The 11,394-nt window shown below is 59.7% G+C and overlaps 1 protein-coding gene across 1 annotated transcript; it reads left to right on the plus strand.

Moving 5' to 3' along the window:
- The first annotated feature begins 1,848 nt into the window (after positions 1-1,848).
- IL12RB1 (interleukin 12 receptor subunit beta 1) lies at positions 1,849-6,243 on the plus strand. The gene is made up of 14 exons (XM_040593452.1): positions 1,849-2,039; positions 2,400-2,514; positions 2,663-2,832; positions 2,901-3,052; positions 3,582-3,618; positions 3,792-3,902; positions 3,986-4,068; positions 4,148-4,373; positions 4,463-4,633; positions 4,728-4,829; positions 4,937-5,314; positions 5,444-5,540; positions 5,622-5,703; positions 5,806-6,243. Exons 1-14 carry the CDS (start codon positions 1,994-1,996, stop codon positions 6,187-6,189), a joined length of 2,154 nt encoding a protein of 717 aa, XP_040449386.1. The 5' UTR covers positions 1,849-1,993; the 3' UTR covers positions 6,190-6,243.
- The last annotated feature ends 5,151 nt before the right edge of the window (positions 6,244-11,394 follow it).

The raw sequence follows: 11,394 nt of genomic DNA on the forward strand, positions 1-11,394 counted from the left end.
GCACGGCATAGGGCTGGCACGGCACAGCATGGCGTGGGGCTGGCACAACAGTGCATGGAACAGCACAGGGCTGGCACAGCATGGCACAGCACAGTCCATGGGTGGCACGGTCTGCTTGGCTCTGAAGAGCTCAGCACGGCAGGGTCCAGCATGGCATGGCACGGGGCTGGCACAGTCTGCCTGGCTCGGTAGAGCCCAGCATGGCAGAGTCTATCATGGCACAGCACAGCATGGGCTGGCACGGCATGGGGGCCTGGCATGGCATGCGGATGGCAAGGCACAGCACGGGACTGGCATGGCACAGCACAGCATGGCATGGCACGGGGCTGGCACAGCACGGGGCTGGCACAACATGGCATGGCATAGGGTTGACATGGTCTGCTTGGCTCAGAAGACTGGCATGGCAGGATCCAGCGTGGTATGGCATGGCCTGGGGCTGGCACAGTCTGCCTGGCTTGGTAGAGCCCAGCATGGCAGAGTCTATCATGGCACGGCACAGCATGGCATGGCACAGGGTTGGAACAGCACAGTACATTGTGGCACAGCACAGCATGGCATGGGGCTGGTACTGCACAGAATGGAACCACCCAGGACTGGCACAGTCTTCCTGGCATGCCAGACCCAGCATGGCAAGGTCAGGTATGGCATGGCATGGCACAGGGCTCAACCAGCATGGCACAGCACAGAATAGCCTGAGGCTGGCTGGCAGAGTCTTCCTGGCTCAGTACTGCCTGGCACGGCACGGCCTGGGGCTGGCACAGCAGTGCACAGGTAGAACAGCCCCCCTGGCTCAGTGTGGTCCAGCCCAGGTCTGTCCTGTGGCTGGCATGGCACAGATGGCCCTTATGGCCTGGCGCAGACCAGCACTGCCCAGTGCAGTCCAGTATGGTATGGCATGGTCCAGCATGGTATGGCATGGTCCAGCATGGCACAGCTTGGCATGACATGGTCCAGCATGGCCTGGCCCAGTTTAGCACAGCATGGCAGTCCAGCCCAGTCGAGTCCAGCAGAGTCCTGCTGTATGTTGTGGCATGGCAAAGCCTGGCATGGCTGAGTTTGGCATGGCACAGCACAGCTCGGTGTGCACCCCAGGGCAGGCTGGCAAGGGCACACAGAGAAGCAGGAGGTGCTGAGGGACCCTCTGCGCACCCAGCCCAGCCATGCCCACCACAGCAGGATGGTGGGGTCCCTGCAGTGCCGTCCCGGCATGGGAACACTCCCGCCACCACCGCCCTCCAGCCCTGAGCATAAAGCCACACAAGGGGACACTTTCTGTGGGAACAAGGGGACTCTGTGCACAGCCCTCAGTGCCACCCGGCTCTGCTGCCCGGGGGTCACCCACCCCGTCACGCGGCTGCCAGCATCCCAGTGACACCGTTCTCTCCTGCCTCACTGGGGCTTTGTTTGTGGCTGCAGGGGACAAATTGTGCCAGGGATGGGGACAGGAGCCTGGTTTGGGCAAGAGTGCACACACACATGCTGCCAAAACCCCAAACAACCCCAACCCTGGAGCAACCTGGAGCTTGAGATTTGCCCCATTACAGGCAGGGGAGCAAAAACGTGCTGCCAAAAAAAAAAAAAAAAAAAAAAAAAAAAAGCCACACACCCCGCAGCCCCCCCGAACCACAAGACATCTCTTTTGCTTACCTGGCACTTCTCGCCAGCCCGAGGCACATGGTGTGGCCAGGACACACAGCGCAGCGGTGGTGGGGTTTGGCTGAGGACCAGCAGAAAAAGGGGGATATTTTGGTTACTTTCTCTTTTGCTTTTGGTAAAAGTGAGGCGTGCACTCCCGCCCTTTGCCCTGCCCGCCCAGGAGCAGCCACCCCTGGGCCAGCTTTTAGCAGAAGAGGAAACATTGGGTGCGCAAAGCTGCGCTGAGGGCCAGGGCTGCTGCCGAGCTGCGGGGGGCACCCACCGCGTGCCGGGGGGAGCGGGCAGCCAGGAAGGGGAGCGGAGCCTCGGATCTGGCGCGGGACACCTCGGGTGGCTGATGCTGGGGTGGCTGCTGGCAGCACTGGCGGTGCTGGCGCAGGGTGGTAAGTGCTCCTGCAGTGCTAGGAGATGAGAGATAATTTCAAAAGGCTTTCACTGAACGATCCAGGGGCGATAAGGCCCACGGAACCAGCGCGGTGACGGAGATGGTCGCCTGAAACCGCAGGCACGGGGGAAAGCCGGGTGAATACCCCCCAGCAGCGGGCAGGAGCCAGAGTGAGCGGCACCAGCCGGTGCCACAAACCCAGGGAGCAGGAAAATGGTGCTTTTTGGGGTGGGAATCACCCGTGCGGCTGCTCCGATCCCCTGGGCAAGCAACATGGTGATCGGGTGATGGCTACAGCCTTGCCCAACGCATTGGGGTTTGGGGTGCGGGACCCCCCAGCCGCTGCCCTCTCCCGCAGGCACTGCCACCAGCCCTGGTTTCTCCTGCTGGAAACGCTGTGGGTCCCGCTGGTTCCTCTGCTCCTGGCCACCCCACGGCCCAACAAGCGACACCTCCTACCTTCTGACGCTCTGGTGAGTGGGGTACTGTGGCAGGGGTGGGCACCACGTCCTGGGGAGCCCTTAGGCTGTCCCTGAGCAGGACACACAGGACACTTGGGGATAGGTGACCTCCGCATCCCAAGCCCACCTGGATCCAACCTTGCACCTGCTTCCCCCGCAGCTATGCAATGCCCAGGTTGTGCCAGCAGTTCAAGGCGGGCGCGAGGACGACATACACCCTGAAGCATCACCATATTTACGTCCTCACCAATGTCACAGCCTGGGTGGAAGCGCGCTGGGGGGACCACATCCACAGGACCCCCAACCTCACGCTGTATCTCAACAAGGCCGGTAAGCACACCGGGGGGGGGCCAGGCTGGGTGCCAGCACTGGCACCAATAACCACCTCATCTTTACAGTCAAGATGGACCCACCCCCCACCACAATGCCATTCACCAAGACCGGCGGCCGGCTGAGGTTGCAGATGCCGAGGTCATCGTGCCACCATGGGGACCGGCCACCACAGCGGGAGGCTCGCTTCCGGATGATGGGCAACAGCAGCTGGACGCAGGTAGAAATGCGGTTTGCCAGAGCTGGTGGTGACCGATGGCACAGCCAGTAACATCATGGCAGCTGGGGGAGTGTGGGGGGCTGGTGATGCCACCATTGTGTCCCCCCCGCAAACCTGGCCGTGTCCCATCTGTTTCCCTGCGTTATCGGCTCTGCTGCATCCTCCTGGCCACAGGCTCCTGCTGCTGCCCATAACAGGATCAGGCTGCAATTTGTGGGGATTACACAAGCAAAACCCCAGATTATACTAATGACGACAACAGATGAAATCTGGACACTCACCCCCAGCAAACCCCCCCTGCAGCAGGGGACCCCCCACCCCTCTCAGTTGCTGCCAGGAGGGTCTTGGGGCTGAAGGCATGGTACCCCAGCCAAGGGGACTCTCCTGGCCACCATGTCCCCTGCACCCCATTTGGCTCTCCCAGACCCTGGGATGTTGGGGGGGGGGGGCACAGGGCAGCATTGCTTTCACGTCCCAGTAACATACTGGTTTGACTGGTTGGGTGTCTTCCTCCCTGTTCTCTCTGCAGGTGATGTGCGAGACGGTGATGGATGAGGATGACTCAGGTCTGTTTGGCCTGTGGAGATGCGGGGGACAAGTGTCTCCTGGGGGTGCTTCTACGTCCTGGCAGTGGGGCTCTGTCCTGCACTCCCTCCTGGCCTACCAGCACCCCATGATGGCCAAAAGCTGGGGGAAAGGAGGGGGGAACCCATCGCCTGACCCTGCCACCCCACTCTAGTGACCTGCACCCTGGGGGGGGACAGCGCCTTTGAGGTTCAGCTCCGGCACAAGCCCTCCCACTGGAGCAGCTACTGGAGCGACTGGAGCAGCTCCATCTTCATTCCTGAGGGTGAGGAAGAGGGGAGGAGGCCGGTGGGATCCCAACGGCTCCAAAAAATGCCGATAGCCCAGCCAGGGTCCTTCCTCTTACAGAAATCCTGGCTAGCCCAGTGCTGAGCTACCAGCTGGGAAAACTGGGGAGAGATGGGCAGCGGGTGCTGAGGCTGAGCTGGCAGGTAGGGCAGCAGCAGGGACCCTCCTGGGTGTTGTCCCCCCCCATTTCATCCTCCGAGCCGCCCTTTCTCCCTCCCCCAGCAAGCCCCCAAGGAGCAAGGGGATGTCACCTACACACTACGTGTCCGCATGCTGGTGTGCCGCTGTGCCAAGCTGGCCGAGGAGGATGCTGTGGTGCTGGGGAGGGAGGTGATGGCGCACAACCTCACCCTCTGTGGTGCTGAGTACGAGATCCTGCTGACAGCAGCCAATGCCGCCGGGCCAGGGCCAGCACGGCAGCTCCGTGTGCCAGCAGAGCAGAGTGCAGGTACCAGCCCCGTGGAAGGACCGAGCTCCCTGGCAGCCTTGAGGGGGTTATTTTCCCAGCCATCCTTCGCATTCCCTGTTTCTTCCCAGATCTCAGCTTCAAGGACATCAGCATGGATGGTGGCACCATGACGGCGCAGTGGGAAGCACCAAGCCCTGGCTTCGCCTACTGCTTCGAGCAGCAGCCACTGCCAGGAGCACCAAAACAGGGCATTTGCATCCAACGGGATTTCCCTGCTGAGAGCATCCATGTGGAGAGAGGCAAGGGAGTCCCCCAAGCTGCCGACCTGTCCCCCCCCTACCTGGAGCTGGATCCTGGCATGGGTTTAACTGGTATCTTCAGTTCCTGCCCCAGGAGCGTGGGAAGCACCGGCGTGTTACCGCCTCGCCGTGCACAGCTGGGCCCCGGTGCGGGGCTGGTCTACCTTTGCCTTGCAGCACCACTATGCCAGCAATGGTACGTATGGAAACATGGAGCATCTGCGCCCCATTTAATTGCAAAAAGAGGCTTTCCTGAAATGCCACCCCCTTTTTTTTTTTGCACCCACCCCCCATCACATGCAGCCTCGCTAGCTGTGCCCATCCGCATCAATGCCAGTGCTGGGGATGATGCTGCTGTCCTCCAGTGGAGCCCATCCCCCCGTGCTGCCTGTCCTGGGGCGCTGGCCAAGTACCTCATCTGCCACGCAGCCGAGGGTGACAACGTGACCTGTGAGTGTGACCCCCCACCCCTGTGGGGCAGGAGGAGGGTGCTGCCTGCAGGCAGCTGCCAGACTACCACCAGCTCCATTTGCCCAGATGGTGAAGCGGACGCTGCGGCATCGCACTACACCCTCCAAAACCTACAGCCTGGCACAGCCTACAGGGTGGGCGTTTGGGAGGTGACAGGGGAGAGCGAGGGGACCTGTGGTGCTTGGTGGCACTTCCAGACCAAGGCACTGGGTAATGGCTGGAGACCCCATCCCCTCCCTGGTCCCCATGGGGTGCTCGTCCTCACCCCAAAACAGCTCCCATGTCCCACGTGGGGTGCTGGGGACAGAAATGCCATCACTCAGCTGTGCCCATCCCCAGGTGCCCAGGGAGCAGCGTGGAAATACAACCTGAAGTACCTGGGCATCTTGCTTGGTCTCCCCACCATGGCTGCCATCTACCAGCTCAGCAAAAAGAGGTGACTGCAGCACCCTTGTCCCCACCCTGCTCTGGCTACCCAGCTCATTCCCCACCTCCTCACCAACCCCCACCTCCCCAGGGCTTGCCGCCTCCTCTTCCCACCCCTGCCCAAGCCCATGGGCAGCAAAGCCATCCAGTTTGCCACTGGCGAAATGAACCAGGTGAGATGCAAAGTGCAAGAGGGGCTGGATCCCGCACCTGGCACATGCTTGTGCTCAGTGCTGGCATGGGATGTTCCCACCCCAACTGCATCTGACCCTTAGGGTCAGCACCGGCCAGGCTTTGTGGAGCCCTCCGAGAGGTTCAGCCCAGCCGAGCTGCTGCTAAAGGAGCTGAATCCCGGGAAGGAGCTGACTGACACCAGCACGTGGCCTGGCACGCCACAGCCTGGCCCTGGGGCTGAAGAGCTGGCAGCAGCATGCCAGCCAGGTGGCCAGAAGGAGCTGCCGTTTGCCTACCGCAGGCAGGAGGTGCCGAGCCCGGTGGGATTTCCATTGCCTGGCAGCACCAGTTGCACCAACCACCCACCCAGTGAGGAGGAGGAGGAGGGGGAAGAGGAGGGGAGGCATGGACTACACCAGCCGCTGGTCCCCATTGCCCTGCTCATCTCTGACAAACCCATCATCATCAGGGATGAGGAAGGATAGGACCCATCACTGCAGAAGTCTGTGCTGTAGCCATCGCCAGGCTGGGAGAGCGGGGATGGATGGCAGGGGGGGGATGGGGGGGGGGGGGGGTTGTGTCCCATGGGATGCCAAGCGTCCACCCTGTGGGGTCACAGTCACACTGGCACTTTGAGGGGTTTTTCTGGTTTCCAGGACACAAAAGGCTATGCCTCCAGATGCAGCGTTGCATGGAGCCAGGATCTGGCCATGTGCTTTCCAGCCTCATCATTCCACAGGTGATAAATAACAAGGGAAAGTGGTGGAGTAAAGCCAGGGCTGAGGGTATTTCCTTGGCTGGATCGGAAGAAGAGGCAAAGCTTCATCCCAGCCAGCTGCCTCCTGCCACTGCAGGGGCCAGCATCACCCTGGCAGGACAGAGGCACAAACAGCCCCAGCACCAAACACTGGCTACTTGCAAAAAAAAAAAAAAAAAAACCACCAAACAGAAAAATCAACCAACAACACTTCACAAAATAAATACAAAACCAAAAACCATAAAATAAATGCATGAAGCAACTGGGCTGAGATGGCTTCCTTTGCCTGACCTGGGCAGACTACAGCGATGATTTAGAGTTGGGGGCAATCCATGACACTGCATAGGATGCAGCCAGGCGGTGGGGCTGGATCTGGGGGGGACCCGGGGTCGCAGGCCCCCCCCCCAGCAGCCTCACACGGGGCTGCACTGCTCCCCCAGCCCTCATCTGGGGCAGAACTGGAGCCGCTGCTGAGGCTGAAGAGCGATGCATGGTTTTGTCTACCTTGCATGCTGGGGCTGGAGGTGGTGGGGTTTATTTGCTGAGAGCGCAAAACATAAAACGGGGGAAAAAATAATTAAATGGGGTTAGTAGCACGGGGAAGTCCGGGAGGAGTCAGCACCGGCAGAGCTGTGGTGCCGCAGCCGCAGCCGCCAGGGCTCAGCCGCCTCGCTGCTGCTTTTAGCCCCGGTCCTGCCTCGCGAAGGATTTAACCCAAACGCTGCTCGCGGCACCGGCGGAAACCGCGCTGATGCCGACGGGCGACAACCGATAACGCGCCGGGACGCGGGGCCACGGCCGCGCTGCTGCGCCTCCCCGCGACCCCCCCCAGCCAGGGCTGGCGGGCCGGAGGGCAGGGGATGGAGGCGGCTGCAACGGTGGCACCCTCATGGCTGGGGGTCCCGGCTGGCTGTGTGCACGCAGGACCCCTCACCGCTGTGCCCACCGGCACCGTGCCCACCCGTGTCCGGCACCGCACATCCAGGGTGTCTCAGCTGCCGGCGGAGCCACGAGGTGGCACCAGCCCCGCGTCCCCACCTCCCGGCTGAGAAAATCCATCTTCCCTCTGCCCACGGCCGTGCATCACCCCGCGGGCCCCCATGTACCGGCAGCCTCTATCCCTGGTCTCCAGCACCCCAAATCCCTGGGGATCGGCTGGAGGCTGGGCATCTGGCATCCTCCCAGCCCCAGCAACCCACGCGGAGGCAGCAGATTTAGGGATTTTACTGGGATTTGGGCAATGCCAGGCTCGCTGCTGGAAACACCCCAGGCCAGCCACGTGTGGAGGAAGCATTCAGTCAGCAGCAGGGCGCCGGGGCAGGCGCACATTCGGGGTTCAGCCCCTGTTTACGGCCCGCTTTTGGGGCCGGAGCAGCGAGGGAAGGCCAGGCAGCAGCAAACACGCAGCTGGCCTGGGGCCAGTGGCACTGCCGGTTAATCATTCCTGGTCATGGAACAAGTTCACGCCAGGGCAGCCAGTCCCGGTTGCTGCATTAAAAACAACCCAGGGAGAGGCAGGGGATGGTAGACACCACCCCCCCACCCCCCCCATCACCCCTCCATGGGGGCATCTGCTGGGGATCCATCCCACCCGTGGGGCCACTTGAGCCGAGCCCCCTCCCCCCCCCCCAACACCTTCAGGGACAGCCCCATCCCCACCGATAGCCCCATGCATCCTTGCCCACACGTGTCCCCAGTCGGCCAGTGCTCTGCCAGGAACACGGTGCTGCACAGAGCCCATGGGCAATGTCTTGGGGAAAACTAATTAAGCCGGCTGTGCCAATTAGTGTAAGCGAGCAGCTCAGGACTTTCTAATTAGTTTAAGTTTTACAGGACTGTTTTCCAAATGAGTACCCGGGAGCTGCTCTGAGCCCAGCGACCTGGGGACAGCCACCAGCCCTGCTTTCACAGCCAGGACCTTCACCACTCCTCCATCCGGATCTGACCCTGCACAGGACCCAGACGCGCCACAGGGCATCGGTGACACCCGGCAAGAGCCGCTGCCACTCACAGCCTGAGAATGGGCAAATCGTGACACCCAATGGGAGATGCTGTCTGGGATGGTGCTGGGGCAAGCAGCAAAAAGCCATCGCAACAGGGGAAATAAAACTGATCCCAGCATGGGGAGGCTGGTGGGAGCGCGGCCGGGTCAGCATCAATCCCAAAGGCACCCTGAGCCTGAGGGTGCCCCTCGGCTTTAGAATCTCCCTGGGCAAGCAGAGCGGAGCTGGCCCAGCTGTCTGCACACACGTACCCCGACACCTTTACAAGCAGCTAATTTAAGACCTGTTGCCTTTTATTTTTAGAGAAGGACATCTGATTACGCCCTGTGGTGCCTTTTTATATTGCCTGATACACTGACTTTCAGTATGGCTGTTTACACCAGCAGTGCCAGTGCCACCTGGATGCCAGGGCTGAAGGTGTTGTTTGCCAGGGCAAGTGCGGAGCATCCCTGCCCTAAGGGGGAAAAACCTCTCCCTATTCCCACAGGGTCCTGGCAATGTATCCCCAAAAGCACAGGGGATTTGCAGGGGTGCATTTACCCCATGACACCTCTGCTTACTCATGCTAAGCAGAAAATTCAGCGCCACATCCCGAGAAAGCATGCAGTGCAGCCAGCCGGGGTAGCAGGAGGATGCTCGGAGCCTGGGGATTTGCTCCAGGCTCCCTGATTTTGGGGGATGCGAGCTCAGCTGGCCCCGAAGGAAAGCCATAAAAGAGCTGGAGGGGTTTGCTACAGCCCCACATACACCGACTCTCAGGGGGTGCAAGCCCCTGAGGAAGGTGAGGTCCATCCCTGTGGGTCTGGGCTAAGTTTTGCTCCCAGATGGAGAAGTTTAACTTGTTTCCCAGCCTCCTCAGGGAAACAGCCCGGATTTAGCCTGAGCAGCAGAGAAGGCTGCAACCCTGCAACCCCCCTTCCTTTACCTGCCCCTCTTGCAGCCCCTTCCCTCATCAAGCCGTCCCCTCCACAGCCCCTTCCCAGCACCCTGCCCCCCTCGCCCAGCCCCAGCTCTGAGCAGAGCTGATGCCAACAAGGTGTTTGAGCCCAGCCCAACCACCAGCCGTGCCAGGGAGAAGGATTATTTGCTGGGCAAAAAGCCACCCCTGCCACTACCTACACAATGCCACTCGCTCCTGGGGAGATTAGGTGACCATTCAGGAGCTGCTTTGAGTTAATCGCTAAGCAAACAAACTGATCCCTAGGATTATTTTTTATTATTATTAATTATTATTCTGTAGGCAGAATTCAATGGCTGTATCTCACTCAGGGGCAGACACGCACCCTCCCAGCACTGCAAAAGCCCGGTGGCCAGGATGCCCAGCAGATCCAGGGGGGGAGAAGAACCTCTACATCTGGGGGATCTTTGCTTTTCCTCTCTAAAGAAAGTTTTTGGGGTTCTTCCCCCCAAAAAAACCTGCAAACATCACTGGCACCATCACCTCAGCCATGCCTGTGTAGCAGGGAAGGAGCTACAGGGATTGCAGCCAGCCACCAGCTGCAGCTGGGCTCAGCTTGTTTTGAAAGTCACGGGTATTTCAGCGCCGGTGTTTTGCAACCATACAGTGTCACAACAACAACTGCAGTTTTACTTTGCAAACAGGGCCCGCAGCTGCCCGACACCCCTGGCTCTTTCCTGCTCATGTCAGGCTGAGCTCGCCGGCTGCAACAGCTTCACCCGTGTGTTATTTCCAAACCAGAAAATGGAAAATTACTTGAAGCACCAACAAAATTGAATATTTAATTTTTTTTCCCCCCGCAGAGAGGCTCAGAGCTGCCCCAGCCCCTGCGGGGCTGGGCTGGATGCTCAGCTCACTGCAAAATCCCACCAGGATGCTGTGAGCCCCAGCACGTGAGCCAGGAGAAGCCATGTTCTCCTTCTGCCATGCGAGAAGCACAGGAAATATTTTGTTTCTGCAGTTTTAATGTTTTCAGATGGCTGCTCGCAGGGCCAGCAGCCCTGGGGGCAGCTCAGCCTCTGGCATCTCCGAAGCTTTCCAGGCTTTGGCAGCAGCCTGGTGCAGCAAAGCCACAGCAATTGATTTATTTTTTTTTTTTTTCAACCAAAACTTTATATAATAAAAGAAATGATAACAGGACGTTGGGAGGCAGGCAGCTGCCTCTGTGCACTTCCCCGGCTATTGGGTGATCTGGAAGGAAAGGACGTGGCGCCCTTATCGGCGTACACATTCCCCTGCCCGCTTGGCAGCGGAGCCTTCCAGAGGTTTGCGGCGTAAACATATTTTGCTCAAGCAGGCAGCCAGAGTTGAGCTAAGGATAGCTGGCTCGGTAGCAACCAGAGAACCCCCCCAAAATGCCATTTTTGCAGTAAACACCCATCTGTGAGAGCAGGGAAAGGGCTAAGCCCAGAGCCAGCAGCCAGCCAAGCTTTGCAGCAGTAAATACAGGACCAAGAGCAATTCCCCCCGCCTCCTCACCCCAGATTTGCCCCCCCCCCCCCCCCCCCCCATGTGTTTACCAGCTCTTTACAAGCAGATTGACTCTCCCTCATTTTTTCACACACAAAACCCGCTGGGAAAGCAGAGAGAACCAGCTTGGGGCCCCCCAGGACCATCCTGCAGTGCTACAGCTGCCCACCTGCCCCACCAGCACTGCTTACCTCCAACCAGCTGGGACCCCCCCAGCTATCACTGCCTCTATCCACACTGGGATACAGTGGCATTTACACAGCTGCTTGGCAGGAAAATGCCTCTCCCTGCTCTACATAAACCCTTGCATTTAAAAAGTAATTGGGTACAAGCTTGCTAACAAGGTTGGTAAGTGGAGGGGGGTGTTAATTGCAAGCTTGCAATGTGTGTGTATCTCTGCAAGCTGGCTTGGATCCTTCTTCTCCCCCAAACTGGTCTCAGACTGAGGGTTTTTGTTAAAATCAGCTTAAAATTACCGCCTCTTGCAATGTAGTGGGGGAAG

The sequence above is a fragment of the Falco naumanni genome, chromosome 4, assembly GCF_017639655.2.
Source record: "Falco naumanni isolate bFalNau1 chromosome 4, bFalNau1.pat, whole genome shotgun sequence".
Classification (NCBI taxonomy): domain Eukaryota; kingdom Metazoa; phylum Chordata; class Aves; order Falconiformes; family Falconidae; genus Falco; species Falco naumanni.

Coding starts and splice junctions, on each gene's coding strand:
- IL12RB1 (XM_040593452.1), top strand. CDS start 1,994: ATGCTGGGGTGGCTGCTGGCAGCACTGGCGGTGCTGGCGCAGGGTG. Junction 4,634..4,727: donor GAGCATCCATGTGGAGAGAG/GCAAGGGAGTCC, acceptor TTCCTGCCCCAG/GAGCGTGGGAAGCACCGGCG. Junction 5,315..5,443: donor CTTCCAGACCAAGGCACTGG/GTAATGGCTGGA, acceptor GCCCATCCCCAG/GTGCCCAGGGAGCAGCGTGG.